General features: G+C 38.6%; 1 protein-coding gene across 1 annotated transcript in view; it reads left to right on the top strand.

The window, feature by feature from the left end:
* The window catches only part of TINAG (tubulointerstitial nephritis antigen), a 43,994-nt gene extending 29,384 nt beyond the window's left edge, over positions 1 to 14,610 (top strand). The window contains exons 10-11 of the mRNA XM_032683514.1: positions 12,839 to 12,884; positions 13,951 to 14,610. Coding sequence (XP_032539405.1) covers positions 12,839 to 12,884; positions 13,951 to 14,067 — 163 coding nt within the window. The 3' untranslated portion in view covers positions 14,068 to 14,610. The remainder of the gene's footprint in view (positions 1 to 12,838; positions 12,885 to 13,950) is intronic.
* The last annotated feature ends 5,380 nt before the right edge of the window (positions 14,611 to 19,990 follow it).

Here is a 19,990-nt window from a genome sequence, read left to right as displayed (position 1 = left end):
TATCATTCATTAGTTTCAATTAATTTGAATGCAAAATATGTGGCCTGGGTATAAGTTCTTTGTCACTCATCTATAGCTTTGGTGATTTTTTCTTGAGCAAAGGATAATTCAGACTCCTTGACGTAAATAACAAACTCATGGAAATCTCACAAAGTTGTACTTAAAATAAAGATGTTGATGTTTATTTGCGTTCTGCTTAGCTGTGATGGTTCCTAGAGAGAAAAGAAGCAGCAGAGACATGCTGATACATATGATAAAAAATGCAGTTTTGTGTGGGTTGATGCTTACTGTAGTCTCATTTTTTATTTATACTATTTGTAATATTTCAGAAACATTTTTGAGAATGCCTTAAATTGCTCATGAATTGTACAACCTATAAGGTCATGGACTGATAAAGTGCAAGTATATTTTAGTGAAGCTTGCAAGAGCTATTTGTACAAAACCAGAAATGCACATATAAACTGCCTAATTGACCTTTGGATCATACGGACTGTAAAGGTATTGATTGGCTTCCCTTGTTCTGCAACTTGAAATCGTTAGTTATTTTCTGTCATTCAAAGGCTTATTTGTACAATCAGCTGCAACAGGACTGTAAGCCTGTCTCCACTGAGGTAATGTGTGACCTCAAACTCAGGGAGAGAATGTGAAAAGACAGAATAGCATCGAAGGGGGAGAGGAAAATGTGGAACAGGCAGGCAGAGGGTGTTGCGGGTAGCAGACCATTTGGATTTGATCACAGTCTCTAGGGACAGTGAAATGGGGCTTTCAGCAATCTGAAGGCAGGATAGACTGATCCCATTGACATTTAGAGAGAGCAGGATCTCTCAAGCAGATTTTGTGTCAGTATTTCAGAGACAGGGAGGTAAGCAGAAAAGGTGAATAGTGGAGACTGGGATAAATAACAGCTATGTTTTGATGAAGAAAAGTTAAATTCTTATGCCTCTGTTAAGCAGACATGTTTCTCTGTATCTTCCATAGCTATTCATGTACATTAGCTTATGTATTTATCTTAAGGTGAGCTGAATTGCTTTGTTGGATGTGATTACACTTTGTGGACTATAAAAGAATCTGTGGGATAATATCAGACTTATACAGCTAAAATGAAAATGTCTAGATTAGGTTAGAGAAATCCTACATGTAATGGCATCCTAAAGTAGCTTAAAACCCAAATTACTGGTACATAGTATTCATAGGAGAACAGTATTTTTGGAATGTCTTGCATGTATGTTTGTGCGTAGGTACATATATGCATTTATGGATCCATATGTATATACACATATAACTACAGCTCTTGATGACACCAGTTTGAAAACAAGTTAAAGAGGCACAATGAAACTTCCATATTACATATGAAACTGTCACCTTTATCTCAAGATCTCTTAATAAAACTGGACTAAAATCACATCAAAGATTAACTTCGTGGTAGGTTTCTGTCAGATTTGTACATTTAAGCCATAATATCTAAACAAACCTGTTGTATCTATTCAAAAGCAGATAGTGCCCATAAGAAAAGAAAACATGAGGCATATTTGTTGATGGTGTAAAGGTGCCATCTTTAAAGGTGCCACTTTCTCTATTCAGTATAAATGAAGTACATTGGATGAAGTGGCTGTGGTTCTAGTTAAAACAAATCTCTTTTTAAAGTTAGTGAAGTAAAGTATCCATCTTTAATGTTTTTAGCAGACAAATCTTCTCTCAGACTTTTTCCTCTGCATCACTCCAGTACCAGTGCCAAGCTACAATACATGATCCATACCTTCACCAAAAGACTGGATCTGCTGAAGCCCTGTCACTGAAAAATCCAGGAAGGTCTCAAAGCCCATGCCTTTGGCTACAATTAAATCTATAGACTGTCATCATAAGGCTTGGAGGGGGCAAGAATAGTATTATTAAAAGCCTTTATAGTCTTTCATGAACAAGATACGTTTTCAGATCCTTGGAAGGTGCTTAAAATGACAAAGGACTTCAATAAGAGGACACCGACATGTACATTAACTGGGAACACTTTTCCCCTCTATTTTAATCAACAATTCACTGGACTATTTAAATGCAATTGTGCAGCATATTAAATGGCTTAGCCAACTACTAGACTGAAACATCTATGCACTGAAAAAACATCGGTTGAATGTTTAACACAAAAATCCATACTAATGGAGATAAAATTGATATGTGAAGCAAAAAACTTGTTGTTTAGTTTTGAGGGGACAGAGCAACAGAATTCTAAGATTTAATACACAATTAAATGACTCTACTGTCCAAAGTCCAAAGTCTTAAAAAAGATACCAGTGTCTACTGTTAGTGACATCTGGTATTTTGCCTTCAAAGACAATCTTTTTCTCTACATTTTCCTTTTGTTCTCTCTTAAATTTACACTCAGAATAGCAACAAACAAGTAATATCTTAAACCACCAAAAATTGTAACCCAAATTATTTTCTTCCTGAATAAAGAAACCTTGCCTTGAGTTCCCTTTTTCTTTCATGGGGAAAAAATAATGTACTTTATTATTGTCAGACAACCAACATCAAGTATTGTAGTTAAAACTTAACAGCAACACTCAAACATATTTTACAGCAAAGAGAAATATGTTAGAAGATCATGGGAAAAAGACACACAGAGTCTGATGATTCATGCAGTAAAATCCATGAAAGTGTCTTCCATATAATTCATTACAATAGATCTGTGGGAGTGATTTAACTGTTGACTCACTGGTAATTTGACTCATCTCCCATTCTGAAGAGTCTAGGCAAAACTGTAGTTTCAAATTCCAGCAACCATTTTCTAAGAAGCTTTTTCTTGTCGTAAACATTAGTCAGTGACCCTAACCTTCTTATTATTAATGAAAGATTAAGAACTAAACTTTTGTCTTATTAAGTAGATAAAACTCCTAGTTTTTGAAAGACACTAGGTTTTTGTGATATAGCACTAAGAATAGGACATTCTCTGCAATAGTTAGACCTTTTTTCTCTGATAGCATTATGACAGTTATACAATCAAGTGCAGGGAAGAAAGTGAGATGAGAAGTTTTAGACCACATGTATTTCTGTCCAGTCAACAATTTATGCAAAGCATTGACTTCCACTCATATCAATAGATCTGCAGGAATTATTAGCTTGAGGTCTGAGACCTGTCATTCTTCTCTACTTTTAAGGCCTTCTTTGACAGCTTTAGTCTTAAGGAGTCAGTTTGTGTAATATTATATAGCACACTCTTCAAAAGTCTTTGCTGTACCAGATTTTAACAACATTTTACCTACAAAGTTGAATGTAAGCACACTAAAATCTGGCAAAATACCTTGGTTTTGAAGACATTGCTGATAGCCCTTTTTGTTGTGTTAGGTTATATTTCTAGTTTTTTTATTTTTTTTTTTCAATGATATTTAATTATCAGCTAATTTTTTTTCTGATAATTTTACTTATGCTTCTCATGTAAAGTCCACCTTCACTGCAGTGATAAAGTTTATTGGAAAAGAAACTAGGGAATGTTCGAAAAAACCCCAATTTCCATTCTATATAACAATACTGAAAGAGTCTCTGTATTCTAGTTTTTTAACTGCCAGGCAGAGTTGTGTATTCAGGGATTGCTCCTACAGAGTTAATATGAAGAGAAAATTATTACTGAAAAGGACAGCTAAGGTGCCTCTACTATATAAAATCAGACACAGAATTATGAAAATCATTTTATACAAGATTGCAAGTACTCAGCCTTTTACCTCAAAGAGCACCAGAATGGTTTTTACAGAGTCAGCTGGAGAAGGTTTCCTTTGTGTATGTGGAAATACACTGCTTACTTTTTCTCCTTGAAGGGACTGAATGCAGTTCAGTGAAATTAATTCTTTTTGTTCAAGGTTATTTTTGATTGATGATCATGATGGTTTCTTTTGGAAAAGCTTAGTGGAGTATTTCTTCCAGTATGTTTTTGTCAGACAGAAGAAAAACTCCCGTTTAAAAGTAATTTTCGGTAATTGACAGAGACACCTTCTCTTAGTGATTTCTTAAAATATCTTCTTTTTCTTCCTAATAAAATGGAAACTTTGAATGGGGTAAGGTTTTTCCTAAAAATACCAAAGATGGGGACATTAGTTATCTAAAGCCTTGCAAAATACCCTAATAAAATCCCTTTCTCTCCAAGTAATGAGGTCCAGCATCTGTTTGCTTTTGAAATGTCATTCATTTGGAATAAATATCAAACCAAAATAATCACAAAAGCAAAGAAAAGAGTGCTATTAGATTATTTTGGTCATCTTCCAGAAAACGTAATATTTATTGTTCTCTAAGGAATGTTGTCCAAAAATGTGTCCAAGAATGTGTCAACTCACTTTTAAGTCTCTGTCAATTCCACTTGGAAACTAATTACACCAGGAGTTAAATTCTTTAATTGTTGAGGTGCTTTTTCCTGGATTTCTTTCCATTATTGTACCTATAGATTATTATATGACTTTAAATTTTCTCTTTCTGCTTGGAGTTTGAGTCCTACACACATCTAGGCTAGTAGTTTCTATATTTTGGCTTACTCTTGTCTCAATTTGTCACACAAATACCTGTTACTGTTGCTCTTTTTACTCCTAGCAGTGACATTTAGTGTATTGCTCCAGCCATATGCTGTGTAATTCCTTACTCAAAACATGTATGATCTTGCCTACTTTTAATCCCAGCTTCTTAAGTTTTCTTTCTGATATTGTTGACATTTCTAAAGCAGACTCCATGTCTAATTTGGAGCTCACTATCAGATCGATTAGTTTCAATGCTTTCTGTTCCCTAGAGACACTGGAGATCTCTGTTTACCTTCAATTAGTTTGGAGTGTCACTAATTAGGATAATGTGATTTGGATAAGTCCACTTTAGGAAAAACTGGTCACGATGACATTGACTACATGAACTATAGGATCCCAGGAGCAAAAACTGTCAGAGAAAGAAAAGGAGGAGATGTAATATTGACTGTATTAATGAAGTTGTGCCAGTTAATAACTCTGAAAGTGTCATAACTTTTTATGAAGCAGTGACAATAATTTATAAATTCATATTTATTTTGACTTATAGTCAAAATAATGATACGTCTCAGATTCATGAGTAGATTCCAATTTATTTTCTTTAAAGATTAGTTTCTGAAATCAGATAATGGCAATAGTATTTGTTCTTCTGCTAATCCTTTTCACTTATAATGCCCAGCACAAAGGGGTTCTGTTCTATGATTGAGAATACAAGGCTATCATCTAAAGCATAATTTTTCCTTCTAGTCTGTTGATCCATGAACCAACTCTTGCTCCGAGCCACAAAGGAACATAAAATGCATCCCAGATCAGTTTGACAACCTTTTTTTCACAATACATTTCTGCTTTAATTTTGTTCAACCAAATGTAACATCTAAAATTTTGTACTACATTGTGAAAAACTGATAGATATCAGAACTGCAATGTCCATGTTGTTTATGATGTTAATTCTACCCTCGTCTCTTAATTCTTTCATTTTATCCTGGATGGTTTAAGATGGACAGAATCCAAGTCCTTTAGTCTGTAATGTCTTAATTCTCCTCATGATACATTCTGCAATCATGCTACAGTTGTGTAGTTCTGGAAACTCCTACATTCTTATTGTCTGCTGATGCCCATTCTACCACTTCATTTACTGTATATTTCCTAGTAATTTACAGTCTTCTCCTTTTCTTATCTCACTTCAGTAGGCAATTAAATATTCAATTTTTAGTGTTAGTTATTTATGGTTAGTTATAAACTATTGTTAGTCAGGATTCGAGATTCAGGCAAGTGTGATATGCTAGATATCCAAACTCTCATCACAGAGGTGGTGATGTATTCAATAAAGTCAGTGGAGACAGGAGGGCAACTCAGCTACAACTGCTTGTAGATCCATTAGTTTCCCCTACAGAGGTATTTGGTGCTACTGGCTGTGGGAAGAGCTGTGTCTCCAAAAAGATGGGAATGTCTCATAGGTTCTCTGTCATTTCTGCCAGAAACATGTGGATGTCTCAGGCACCCTAAGGCATCTCAAACAGCCCCAGGCACCTGCATTTAAGCAAGTGAATGTATCCCAATATACTCTGTTAGCTACTGTGGGACACATACATTTAAATATCTTAATCGTGAACTAAATCTCACAGTTTTTACTACCAAGAAAAAGAAAAATTCTTATTTGAGTTCTGACATTAACATTTACATAAAGGATAATAATGTCAACGTGCTTCTTGAATCTCAGAAGAGACCAGTGTCGTGGTTTAGGAATGGTATTCCCCAATTTAGTGTTCCCACTGAAACACTCTAAACCACATGCCAGTTCCATCACTCCCACTCCCCCTCTCCCTCCCCATTATCCCCAGCATCAGGCTGGAGAGGAGGATTGAAGGCACAGAAGGTAAAAATGATGGGCTGAGATAAGAACAATTTACAAAAAACAGCAGTGAGATAAGAGACTGAATAGTAACAGCAACAGTAATAATGAGAAGGGCTACAAGAAAGAGGCAAACTATTCACATGAAACCCCTCCAACAACTCCCTCCACTACACTACTGGACTTGGAAGAGAGCCCTTCCCCATTCCTGAAAAATGGTGTGAGGTGGTACAGAATAACCTCTGGGTCCTGGCCAAGCCCCCTCCTGGCTACTGCAAAAACTAATCCTGTCCTGGACAACTGGTAAAACAGTAGCACACTGTATTAACTATGTTTTGGAAAATGTTGTAAAGAAACTATTATATGTTCTATTTTTCCACAGTACACACAAAACAAAAATTTGCATTGATTAATAATATCCTTTTACTACTGGTACGTTTTATAATCTCTGCAGATCTTTCAGTGCGTGGTAGTGGTATGGGTTTCAGTTTTAAACCACAATGCCTTATTTAACTCCTTCAGGATCATGCTTTTTTTTTTTTTAATTTTGGTTTTGAAGGTTTTGAGGGACCAATCAACACTTTCTCTGAGCTGCTACTCTGCAGGGAAAATGATTTGGAATGCTATAATTTTTCACAGTTGCTATCATTAATATGCCAGGTTACTTTTTACTCTCATAGTGTCTTCCATGAGGTCTCCTTTTTAATTTATTAATGAATAAACTTTTGCAACTAATGTCTATTTTAAATATAGAATAAATAAAGACGTAAAAATCTCAAAGATCACTCAGATTCAGGAAAAGATATTTGTACAGAGTTACATATATGTAGGAAAACATATGGGATGTGAACTACATTGAAACAGTCTCATTTTCTGTATTATTGAAATAAGATACTATCCAGTTTCCATTCAGTCTAGTAGATGGGTAAGAGTTTTAGGATGTTAACATTTCATCTGGATTTATGTTCAGATTGTTAAATATTATGTGACCATTTCCCTTCATCTTTGCTCATATTTCAAGGAGTAGTATTTATCACAGCAAGTAATATGGCAGTTAAAATTCAAACTGAATTTAATATTATTCACTTAGACTATTTATTTCTTTATAACTCAAAAACTCACCCTCAGATGCCCAGCTCAGCAATAGAAAGGATATTTAGAGATTTGTTTCCTCTGAGGAATCTAAAGTTAAGCTTAAAGTGGAAGCTGTGCTTGGGTGCCATAATATATTTGATAGGTGCAACTAAGGGATACAATGCAGAATAAATTCATTCTTTATAGACAGAAAAAGGGAAAAAGAGAAATTGAAAAGATCAAATGTGATACTTATGATGAGAAATGTATTTTAGAAAATTGAGAAATCCGTTTTAGAAAATACGTTCTCCTTTCCTAGAGATGCTACTGCAGAAACACTTTCCACTTAGGAGTTTTTTGAAAGGATGGCTTCTTCTTAAGAAGGTGTATTTGTATGAATGAACCAAGAAATCCCAAGAAATATTCTTGATGGAGATGGCATTCATTCCCAGAGGCAAGATGTTAAATCAAACTGACATGTGGCTACAAACACTGCATCACTGAATAATATATAAGTGTTGTTCACAAAAGAACAGCTGTTTCCATTACAACTGAGTGCTTTTCCACACTGAGAGAAGTACATTAGCCTGGAAGAAATGAGAGTTGGTGAATTTCAACCAGTCTTTGGAACAAGTGTGAAGTGCTAAGCTTTAGGAAAGCTTTGATAAACAGACCTAGGGCATTATGCCACAGTTGCTACCAGTAAAGCTCAGCATCTATGGAGATGGCAGTCTGATCCATGTTTTCTGCTAAATCCTGTTCCTGACTCATGCACTAACCTCAAGGCTGGTTTTGACCAGTAAACAGTAACTCAAACTTACTATGTCCTCTTTAGACTGCAACCATTAAAAAAATTGGCAAATTAAATTGCCCCTTCACAACCTATGAACTGTTAAACAAAATCTAGAAATTGAATATAAAATATAGTAATTCATAAAACCATAGACTAACTGAGCCTGGAATTTGTTTCTTCCAACCCTCTGATTCCTAAATTGTCAGGGCCATCTTAGATAAAGTTGCTTAAATCACTGAATACTTTAGATTAGAAGGGATCTCAGAAGGTCATCTAGTTCAACCCTCCAGCTCGAAGCAGAGCTATCTACATAGTTCAGGTTCATGGGACTTCTCAGGTTGAGTTTTGGATACTTCTGAGGACAGATACTCCACAGCCTCTCACTTAGGCAGTAGTGCCTAAACACTCTTTTAAAATACCTTTTTTCCTTATGTCTAGTTGCGATATTCCTAGCTGAAAACATCTTCTAGCCACTGTCTGTGCATGTATGTCTCAGACGGAGTGATGCACTTCACTTGTGAGAGGCAACAATATACTTTACCGATATAAGGTAGTGAGTCAACAAAGTTCAATAGTAAATGTGACAGTGGTTTAGCAAGATTCGATGGCAAGGCACACTTGATTTTTGCTGCATAGATGATGGGGTCAGACAAAACTCTTAGGGAGACTCTACCATTGATTCACAAGTTTCAAAAAGGACCCCCTCGCTTTCTAAATTCCTTCTTGGACAGGAGCCTTGGTGAGGCTGGATCCACTCCTAGTCCCAGACCTGGCAAATGGTCTGAAGGATTACATACACACCATCAGTCCTTTATACCACTTAGCTAAGATTTCAAAATTTAACATGCTATGAATCCCTTACTGAGAATCTGTTGTGTTAAGGAATCTCTCAACTTTCAGGAGTAACCCTGCCAGGTATCCCTACTCAAGAGTAGATACTGGTGTGCGGCTTCACAGAATGACAGAATCACAAAATATGCTGAGTTGGAAGGGACCCACAAGGATTATTGAGTCCAACCCTTAACCCTGCACAGGACCATCCCCAAGAGTCACACCATGTCCCTGAGAGTATCGTCTAAACAGCTCTTGAACTCTGGCAGGCTTGGTGCTGTGACCGCTTCCCTGGGAGCCAGTTCCAATGCCCAAACACCCTCTGGGTGAAGAACCTTTTTCCAATATCCAACCTAAACCTCCCCTGACACAACTTCAGGCCATTCCCTTAGCTTCTGTCACTGTTCACCACAGAGAAGAGATCAGTGCCTGCCCCTCCTCTTCCCCTCACGAGGAAGTTACAGGCTGCAATGAGGTCTCCCCTCGGTCTCCTCTTCTCCAGGCTGAACAGACCAAGTGACCTCAGCTGCTCCTCATACAGCTTCCCCTCAAGGCCCTTTACCATCTTCATTGCCCTCCTTTGGACACTCTTTAATAGCTTAATATCTTCCTTATATTGCAATGCCCAAAACTGCACACAATATTCAAGGTGAGGCCACCCCAGTGCAGAGCAGAGTGGGACAATCACCTCCCACATCCGGCTGGTAATGTTTTGCCTGATGCACCCCAGGACACAAATTACATGAGAAGCAAAAAACTTAACTAGCAAATAAGGGATTAAGTACTAATCAGTGAAAAAACTATGTAATGTGTAATCAATGAATACTGATGGTTTTGTTTGTTAAAATGTGTAAATAATATAAAGTTTTCGTGATTGGGGAGCTACCCTTTTGTGGATTACCACCTAGATCCCTACTTTGTCAAACTAGAATAAACAGAATTATCTTGCCTCAGTGTGTGAATTGACACTGGCTGCCAGGGCACTGCTGACTCATATTCAACTTACCGTCGACTAGGACCCCCATGTTACCCTCTGTGCTTGACCCATGAGCCAGTTGCTTTACCACCACATGATGTATTTATCCAGCTGTGTGCTGGACATTTTGTCCAGAAGGATACTTTGAGAGACAGTATCAAAAGCTTTACTGAAATCCAAAAAGATGACATCAACTGACTTCCTTTGATCAACTAGATCGGTTAACTTGTTATAAAAGGAAATCAGGTTTGATAAGCAGGACTTTCCTCTCATGAAACTATGCTGGCTGTGACCAATGACCTGTGCTGTGCAGGGAAGCTCAGTGGTCCATGGGTTGTCCACTATTAATAGAATAAGATGATATACTTTAAGTCTTATTTGCATGCCAATAAGACATCTGGGTCTCTGTTCCAGACTCTGTTGTCATCTGTCCCCCAAAGTCCAGAGTAAGCTGGATGCAGCCATCACAACCACCTCTGGTGGTTATGGTTCAAGTGGGGGATGTGGAAGGAGGGCAGGGGGGCACCACCACAATATATCCAGAGAGTCTGCTCCATCTTTTCTATACCCACCCTATGTAAAGCATAAGACAACAAATAGATCTGGTCTGAGCCATCTCTCCTGAGGGATGAACAAAATCAGCTCCCCCAGCCTCTCCTCATACATAATGTGCTCAAGATCCCAGACATCTCTGTGGACTCCTGCTGATCTTGTTCCAGCCTGTTAATGTCTTTCCAGTGTAGGGGAGCCCAAGACTGGTCACTGGACACAGAATGGCAGGTCCTCTAAAAAGGGGTTTAGTCACTCCTCTGGACCTACTGGCTGCACTCCTGTGTATTTTAATTTAATATATTTTAATTTAGAGTATTTGAGGAGTGCCCAAAGGCATTGATTACTGAGTAAGCAGCTCTTCTTTCTAAACTGTAAATAAAACACATATGCCAAGTAACTAGGTATCAGACTCTAATAGAACAAAACCTAGGAAATTAAATTCATGGATATGTTATAGTCAAGATAAAAAAAGGATCTTTTTCCATTTTGGTTTCTAAGTTTTCTTCCATTTAGAAACATTTCTGAAAATAGATAAATTCCAATCAGTGTATGAAACTAGATACTGACTCTTTTAGAACATAACAGATGTTATAAAAACATTTAATCACAGAAATATGCATCTGAGAGAACTGGTCATCATTCTGCTCAAACAAGTGGGAGAAATAAAGCATACTACAGAATGCAGGAATACATGAATATAAATTCAAGACAATTTTACTTTGTCTTTAAGACTGAAATATTGGACTTTCACACTACAGCTGATGTAAATTTCTTTAGTAAAATGGTCATGAGGAAAAAAGTAAATCTGAATCTGACAGAAATTTCATAGACTATGATATATCTGTTTTTTAAATTTGTGATCATGACAAACTGTATCTAAAATATATTTGTCAAAGAAATATCAAAGATTATTAATAATTCTTGAACTTTCACTTGCTGATTAAAACAAAAAGCATCATAAGGCCCTTTAAAAAACAACAATTACATTCCACAGTCATTATGACCAATATTGTTTTTATGATTCCTTATGTTTAATGAGCAGTAGCTACAATTTGTGCTTGCAGCTGTAACTCACACTTTGCCTCTGTTCTAGTCACCCGTTTGTCTTTTATTTTTCTCTTTGGCTGAAAGTGCAGGTATTCCATGTAAATGAGAGTTCACTGTTGAGCAAGGAGAGTTGATGCCACTGTGGCTGTTCAAATACAAATATGATGGAAAAATCTTAATTTTCCCATTCCTGGTGTGGGATTTTTCAACATATTTTTGTTGCTTTTCTTTCAAAGTGACCAGTGCACTGCAAATACAGCTCTCATGTGGTGTTGGTGGGATATACACTGATAAACACCCTGTTAATGGCATTGGATATATCCTAGGATTAACTTTACACTGTGGGAAAATATGCAAATTTCACATCTTTCTTTGTCTGTTTATTCGTGCCCTTTTATAGGCACCCAAGCATCATGAACTGTGAATAATAACTAGACAAGCATTCGTTGTATAAATTCAAAACAACACAGAGCTCTTTAAGCATGCAGTAAACATACCATAGCTACAAAGGTGTGCAGTGCAACTTTTGCTTGTTGAAATACATCCAGATGATAAGGTTGGAACTTTTTCTGCCCTATATACAGAGCGAGGCCTAGAAATCAGAACAGTATGCGGCTCAACTACAATGACACAACTATGGAAGTTCTCTCACCTCGCAGGTGGGGACAATCTCTCATGTGGTTTCAAGGATATTCCCACCAAATTTAGCATGGCCTCAAAATGTCAAAAGCAGCAAGTAAGTTTAGAGGTCACCCCCCCCACACACACTGTGCAATAAAACAGATTAGGCTGTCAGCAATTCAATTTGAGCTAAGAAAAACTGGGAACGTTTTCAGTCCCCACTCACCAGCTATTTCTGTAAAAGTGTTGGATGAGATCCTTAAAAAAATGTTCATAGGGATCTTCAGCTAAGTTGAAGAAATGTGTTCACATTAATTGCAATACTCCTACAGAGTTCAATTCAGCTGGAAAGCCCTCCAGAGGAGAGATTTCGTCAATGAAAACAGGTTTTTGGAAGGACAAATTAAAACTACACTTGCATTAAGGTTTTGTAATCCCTAATGGCAATTTGACTTGTGGTTAGTGAGGTACTTATCTTCATTTTCATCATCATCAGAGATTGTTAGTCGTGCCTTGTTCTGATACTGATAATTAGGACAACTAACTAAGACAAGCTCTTCTCCCCTGATTATTTGTTGCATCAAAGTACCATTCTTTTCTAACAGGTGGGGGTCATTACCTGACAAAAAAGGACAGAAACAGAAGTTTTGGGTAAGTGAATCCTTAGGACTGTGTTTTGAGGCAGAAAAAAAGATCATTACAACACAGATCATCTAAAAGCCAATTCTTCACTTTCATTCACTCTCTCTGCATCTATTTTTTTTCCTTCACCTGAAAGTGTCCTGCATAATTCTATTCCCTCTATGGCAACTTCTATCATGCTGACCCTTGAACTGTAGTATCATCTATCTCTATTTCAAAGCCTGTTTCATCCCACCTATATCTGTGTTTTTTCCTGCACTGTTTTTTCTGTTTCAATGTCATTAAATTTTACGTGAAGAGTCTGTTCTTTTTGATGTCTACAAATGAGACTGAATAAAAGTAATCAACAATATTTGTTAAAACATTTACAAAAAGACAAATTGTCTGTTTAAACAGTGTTAGTAATTGCTGTCCAGCTATCAGGAAAAAAACCCAAACCCAAAACCAACCAACCAAAGAACATTTCCTTTAAGCCATTTAGAGTAAGTCAAATTTAATCACTTGGATTAACAGCTCATCTCATTATTCCTGTGTTCATCAAAAGTAATTTGGAGTTTTCATAGCTGATGGCAGAGCTTATGGTAGTAGTTTCACTGGCAAAAAATACTGAGAACTTCTGGCTTCATCAGAAACTAAATTTCTCAATATGTCAATAGCTACCTCAATGAAACTTTATTAAGTTATCTTTTTTTTTGTATATTTGGTTTCTCTTTAAGAGATTAGTTGTAATTGGTATTGCGACTATTATTGTTTCAATGTCCTCTTTCAGCAGCCAATAGTCAAATTTTTGTCTCATAATTTCTGCTTCAATTTATCAAATTGTCTCATAGAAATAATATTCTCTTTTTATTAACCCTGATTTCAGAACAGAAACTTTGATCAAAGCAAAATGGAACAAATTACTAGATATCAGAAAAAGATGTATGCTGATTTTCAGAGCACTAAATCTGAGAAATTCGGTTTCTTAAAAAGGAAACTAACACAAAAATTAATTTTGTATTTTACACTTCGCATTTTTAAATACTACTTTAAAATTAAAGCTGATAAGGTTTTTTTCTGCTTTGTTTACTTTTAGATCGCTGCAAATTCCTGGGGAAAATCTTGGGGAGAAAATGGTTATTTTAGGATTCTACGTGGACAAAATGAGTGCGATATTGAGAAGCTGATTTTAGCTACTTTGGGAGAACCATAGTCTATCTGTACCAAACACTGATGTATCTATTCTTTCCATTGTTGCATGTTGAGTCTTCCTAGAGAAATAAAATGTCTTCTCTGTAAGTTACCTTTCTATTAGCCCTCATTAGGTCTTCCTGACATGAACATACTGCAGACACCACATCATGCTGTTGCTAATCCTGATTTGCTTGCAAGATCTTCCTAAAATCTGGGCTCTAATGTTAAGTTTCTTCAGTGAGGAAAAACTGCAAAACTACTCTCCTGAATTTCTTTCTGATCAAATGATCATGGCTTAAACAAAACACCCTATGCAAGTGAAACAAATCCCATCATATCAAAGCAATTGAATGGTTTGAAAAGTGATGTTGCTCTACCCACCCTCTCGGATTAACCTTCTGTGACTATACCTTTGGGTTGTTATGTATATGGGATATGCCATTTTCTTATTGTTCCAAGTATATAAAAATGAGCATCTGGCATACTGACAGTGTGCCAGCTTTGTGGATTCATCACCTAGCACCTATCTCTGTGTAGATATGAAATAAACAAATCATGTTTACTGACCTTGACTCTGTGTTGGATCAGCTTCTTGCCCAGAGGTTGAAAGAACCCATATTTGGGACAACACTCTGAGTGATGTATATGCTCAGTGCCCTTTCCATACTCTCAGTATCATAAAGCTGCCATCTGGAGATATGCAACAGTACCTGGAATTTAACAAATCTGCATCTGGAAGACAATTTGCTCTTTAAAAACAACCTTGATTCTGTGGCAGCTATTAGGATACTATTCAGAGCACAAGTGAAGGGTCTTCTGCCAGTGCAGGTCTTCTCACAGTGTTGAAGAGACACTGGGGCCTTGGAGCCACCAGTGGTTCTGCCTCACACAGACTACCTGAAGACAGATTTTTAAATATCAGAAGGGCTTTGATTTTTTCTAGTTCACTATTTGGTTGGAGTGTGAGGAAACTTGTTCTTCATTAAGATGCCACCTCTCTCATTTCTCTTCCTTTTTTTTTTTTGACCTCTCCATCACTAATACTCAGCTGTGCCTGCTAGCATGGACTAAAAGTGTCATCTATCCTAGAGATTTTTCCCGAATGAATATAAAGGAATAATATGTGGTTCAGGTTAATTCAATAGAGAGCTCATCACCTTTAAAAAACTAGTATTACTGATGGTCTGTGGGAAATGCAGAAAGGAAGGGAAATTCCAGGAAGGGAAGGCAGAGCAGGAATAACCTTTGTGTTTGTGACACAGAGGAAATGTCTTTTTCCATAAAATCAGGAAGGTAACATTTTTATAGCAAGCAAAAAAAAATAAATCTCCACTCAGATTACACATATGTCGTGTTAAAAACATGCTATATGAAGTTCTGAATAGCTGTCAGTTTAATGGAGAAATGTTACATCTGGGTCTATCTAGAAGAATGTATGTCCTGCAACCTGGGACCTGACAGTACGCTAGCTAATGTAAAACTTTCTGTCTAAATTCCTATATATTGAGAAACAGTTTCAGACAGAACTCTGAATAGAAATAGCTATGAACTTGGAGAGAGTTTGAATCTTCCCAATATTAACTGAGCAGAACAGGCGTCTTTTGCAGTTTGTATTGATCAACCAGGGCTTTCCTACAATCAGATCCCAAATGTTATTGATAGTATCTAATAGATGACAACTGTTAAAACCATTTGAAATGGCTTTAAGTGAAATTAATTTTAAAATTGAAATAGCTAACTAGCCAATAAAGGAACCCAGTTATTCTCACGCTATTTTTACATTTTTGTTATCCTATTATTATGGAAACATGTCTATTTCTTAAATGATAGTAAATCTCACTTCAAAGATTTCCACAGAAAGCACTATCAATACCCATTAATATTCTGAGTAATTTTGTTCAGATAGGGGTGCATGGTAACTGCTGAATTTCTGAAGGCAATTGATCTGCTGAGGGGACTGAATCACCGGCAACTGCCTCTACACCTGGCCCCAGTAAGAGATTTTGAGAGCGCTGAAAGGCACAGAAAACTCCTCTCCACCTTACTAGCAATCACTGCACACAACTTGGCAAGACCAGCTTTCTTCAGCTGAGTGATGAGTTTGCTCATCACCATTAGGAAGTCTAAAAAATTGATGACACTTGCCAAATAGGGATTTTAATTTCATTTTACTATTTCAGAATCAATACTTTTACACAGCCATCATCACTGGAATCCTCAGTGATTTAGAGTTCTTGGAGTACTTAGCCATGGACTGCCTCAGGCTCTGTATGAAACATATTAGGATTACCTGGAGGTTTCACTCAGCTGTACCAACAGTGACAGCCACATAAACACATGGATAGGAACTCATTAATTTAAACTACTGCCTTAATCATGCAGCAGGAAAGCTATGATGTAGTCACTATAACGGAAACATGGTGGGATGACTCGCATGACTGGGGTGCTGCCATGGATAGGGCTCTTCAGAAGGGATAGGTGAGGTAGGAGAGGTGTAGGGGTGGCTCTACATGTTAGAGAGTCTCTTGACTCTGTAGAACTTGAAGTCAGTAACGATAAGGGTGAGTGCCTCTGGATCAGAATCGGGGGAAGGCCAACAAGGATGACATTCTGCATCCAACAAGGCTGACATCCCACTCCTGTGGGAGTCTGTTACAGACCACCCAATCAGGATGATGAGGGTGATGAATTATTCTACAAGCAGCTGGTAGATGTCTCAAAATAGCCAGTCCTCATTCTTGTGGGTGATTTTAACCTGCCAGATGTCTGTTGGAAACTCAACACAGCAGAGAAGAGGTAGTCTACGAGAATCCTAGAGTGTATAGAGGATAATTTTCTGCTCCAGCTGGTAAATGAGCCTAAGAGGTGTGAGGTTCCACTAGACCTGCTGTTCACAAACAGAGAGGGGCTGGTGGGAGATGTGGTGTTCGGAGGCCATCTGGGGCACAATGACCACGAAATAATAGAGTTTTCAATACTCAAGGACGCAAAGAGGGCCATCAATAAAACTTCTACCCTGGACTTCCACAGGGCAGATTTCGGCCTACTCAGAAGACTGGTTCAGAGGGTACCTTGGGAAACAGCCCTTGAAAACAAAGGGGTCCAGGAGGATGGACATGCTTCAAGAATGAAGTCTTGAATGCACAGGAGCAGGCTGTCCCAGTGTGCCGAAAGGCAAGCCGGCAGGGAGGACAGACAACCTGGCTGAACAGGGAGATTTTCAAGGAAATTAGGGGAAAAACAGAGAGCCTACTGATTATGGAAAAAAGGGCTGGCTACTCATGAAGAGTTTAGGAATATAGTTAGGTCATGTAGAAAGAAAATTAGAGAGACAAAGGTACACTTTGAACTCAATCTAGCCCCTTCTGTTAGGGATAACATTAATAACAAAAGGAGGGGCAAGGAAAACCTCCATTCTTTGTTGGACATGCGGGGGAACATAATCACCAAAGATGAGGAAAAGGCTGAGGTACTTAACACTTTCTTTACCTCAGTTTTCAACAGTAAGACAGGTTGCCCTCAGGACAATTGGCCTCCAGAGCTGGTAGACAGAGACAGGAAGCTGAATAGCTCCCCCATAATCCAGGAGGAAAGAGTTAACAACCTGCTGAGCCACTTGGATCCTCACAAGTCTATGGGACCAGATGGGATCCATCCTAGGGTGATGAGGGAACTGGCAGAAGAGTTCACCAAGCCCCTCCATCACTTACGAACAGTTCTGGCTCACTGGGAGGTCCCAGATGATTGGAAGTTGGCGAATGTCACACCAATCCACAAAAAGGGCTGCAAGGAGGACCTGGGAAACTACAGGCCTGTCAGCCTGACGTCAGTGCCTGGTAAATTTATGGAGCAGATCATCCTAAGTGCAATCACACAGCACCTGTAGGATGGACAAGGGATCAGATCCAGCCAGCATGGGTTTTAGGAAGGGCAGGTCCTGTCCTACCAACTTGATCTCCTTTTCTGACCAGGTGACCTGCCAGGTGGATGAGGGAAAGGCTGTGAATGTGGTCTACCTAGACTTCAGTGAAGCCTTTGACATTGTCTCCCATAGCACACTCCTGAAAAAGCTGGCAGCCCACGGCTTGGAGAGGGACACTCTGTGCTGGGTTAAGAACTGGCTGGAGGGCCGGGCCCAGAGAGTGGTGGTGAACGGTGCTGCATCTAGTTGATAGCCAGTCACTAGTGATGTCCCCCAGGGATCAGTGTTGGGTCCACTTCTGTTTAATATCTTTACTGATGATCTGGATGAGGGGATTGATGTACCATTAGCAAATTTGCATATGATGTCATGTTGAGGGGAAGTGTAGATCACCTGGAAGGAAGGAGGGCTCTTCAGAGGGACCTGGACAAGCTGGAGAAATGGTCTGATTCCAATGGGATGAAGTTCAACAAGGCCAAGTGCCGGATCCTGCGCTTTGGCCACGACAACCCCATGCAGCACTACAGGCTGGGCACAGAGTGGCTGGAGAGCAGCCAGGCAGAAAGGGACCTGGGAGTTTGGATTGACAGGAAGCTGAACATGAGCCAGCAGTGTGCCCAGGTGGCCAAGAAGGCCAATGGCATCCTGGCCTGGATCAGGAACAGTGTGACCAGCACTGGGAAGGGAAGTGATTCTCCCAGTACTCAGCACTGGTGAGGCCACACCTGGAGTACTGTATCCAGTTCTGGGTCCCTCAGTTCAGGAAGGATACTGAGGTGCTGGAGCAGGTCCAGAGAAGAGCAACAAGGCTGGTGAAGGGACTCAAGCACAAGTCCTATGAGAAGAGGCTGAGGGAGCTGGGGTTGTTTAGCCTGGAGAAGAGGAGGCTCAGGGGAGACCTCATCACTCTCTACAACTACCTGAAAGGAGGCTGTAGTCAGGTGGGGATCAGTCTCTTCTCCCAGGCAACCAGCAGTAGGATAAGAGGGCACAATCTTAAACTCTGCCAGGGGAAGTTTAGGTTGGATATTAGGAAGAAATTTTTTATGGAGAGAGTAATCAGACATTGGAATGGGCTGCCCAGGAGGTGGTGGATTTACCATCCCTGGAGGTTTTTAAGATGAGACTGGATGCGGCACTTAGTGCCATGGTCTAGTAACCATGGCAATGTTGGATCAAGGGTTGGACTTGATGATCTTGGAGGTCTTTTCCAACCTGGTTGATTCTATGATTTCCACTGCGAAACTCTGAAGACTATCCTCTTTTATTTCCCTCTGTAGTAAAACCAGCATAAAAGCCCCAGTTTAATTCATTACATGTATCAGATCATGATACACAGCACAATGTTTTATCAAGGAAAAATTTCAGGAAACTTATGAGTAAAAGACAAATATATTTAGCCCTAGTGTGCTGTACTGTCATAGTGTGAAGGACTCATGTGATGGTCCAAATTCATCAGCAATATTGCTATTGAATATAAGGGTAATACTGTTATCACTTATAGAATCACAAGATCATTTAGATCAGAAAAGACCTTTAAGATCACCAAGTCCAACTGTTAACCTAATACTGACAAATCCCAAACTGCCAAATCCTTAAGTGCCGCATCTACAGGTTATTTAAATACTTCCAGGGATGGTGACTCGACCAAAGGTTTCCCTGGGCAGGGAAACCTTTCTGTGAAAGGTCTTGAGAAACCTTTCAGTGATAAAATTATTCCTAATATCCAATCTAAACCTCCCCTGGTACAACTTGAGGTCATTTCTGCTTGTCCTATCACTTCTTCTTTGGGAGAAAAGACCAAGCCCCACCTTGTGAGGAAGTGCCCTTGAGCCTCCTTTTCTTAAGGCTAAACGACCCCAATTTCCTCAGCTTCATAAGACCTGTACTCCAGCCAAAGGGTTTCTCTTCATCAAGAAACTTGCAAGCAGTGAAACTGGAAAATCAAAGTTTTAGAATCTGTGTATATCTTCTTTTTCACTCTACACAAGAAGTTTTTTAAAAGTATTCTATACTCCTA

The sequence above is a fragment of the Chiroxiphia lanceolata genome, chromosome 3 (assembly GCF_009829145.1).
Source record: "Chiroxiphia lanceolata isolate bChiLan1 chromosome 3, bChiLan1.pri, whole genome shotgun sequence".
Classification (NCBI taxonomy): Eukaryota; Metazoa; Chordata; class Aves; order Passeriformes; family Pipridae; genus Chiroxiphia; species Chiroxiphia lanceolata.
The sequence above is the reverse complement of the archived record's forward strand: the minus strand, read 5'-3'. Positions and strand labels throughout refer to the sequence as shown.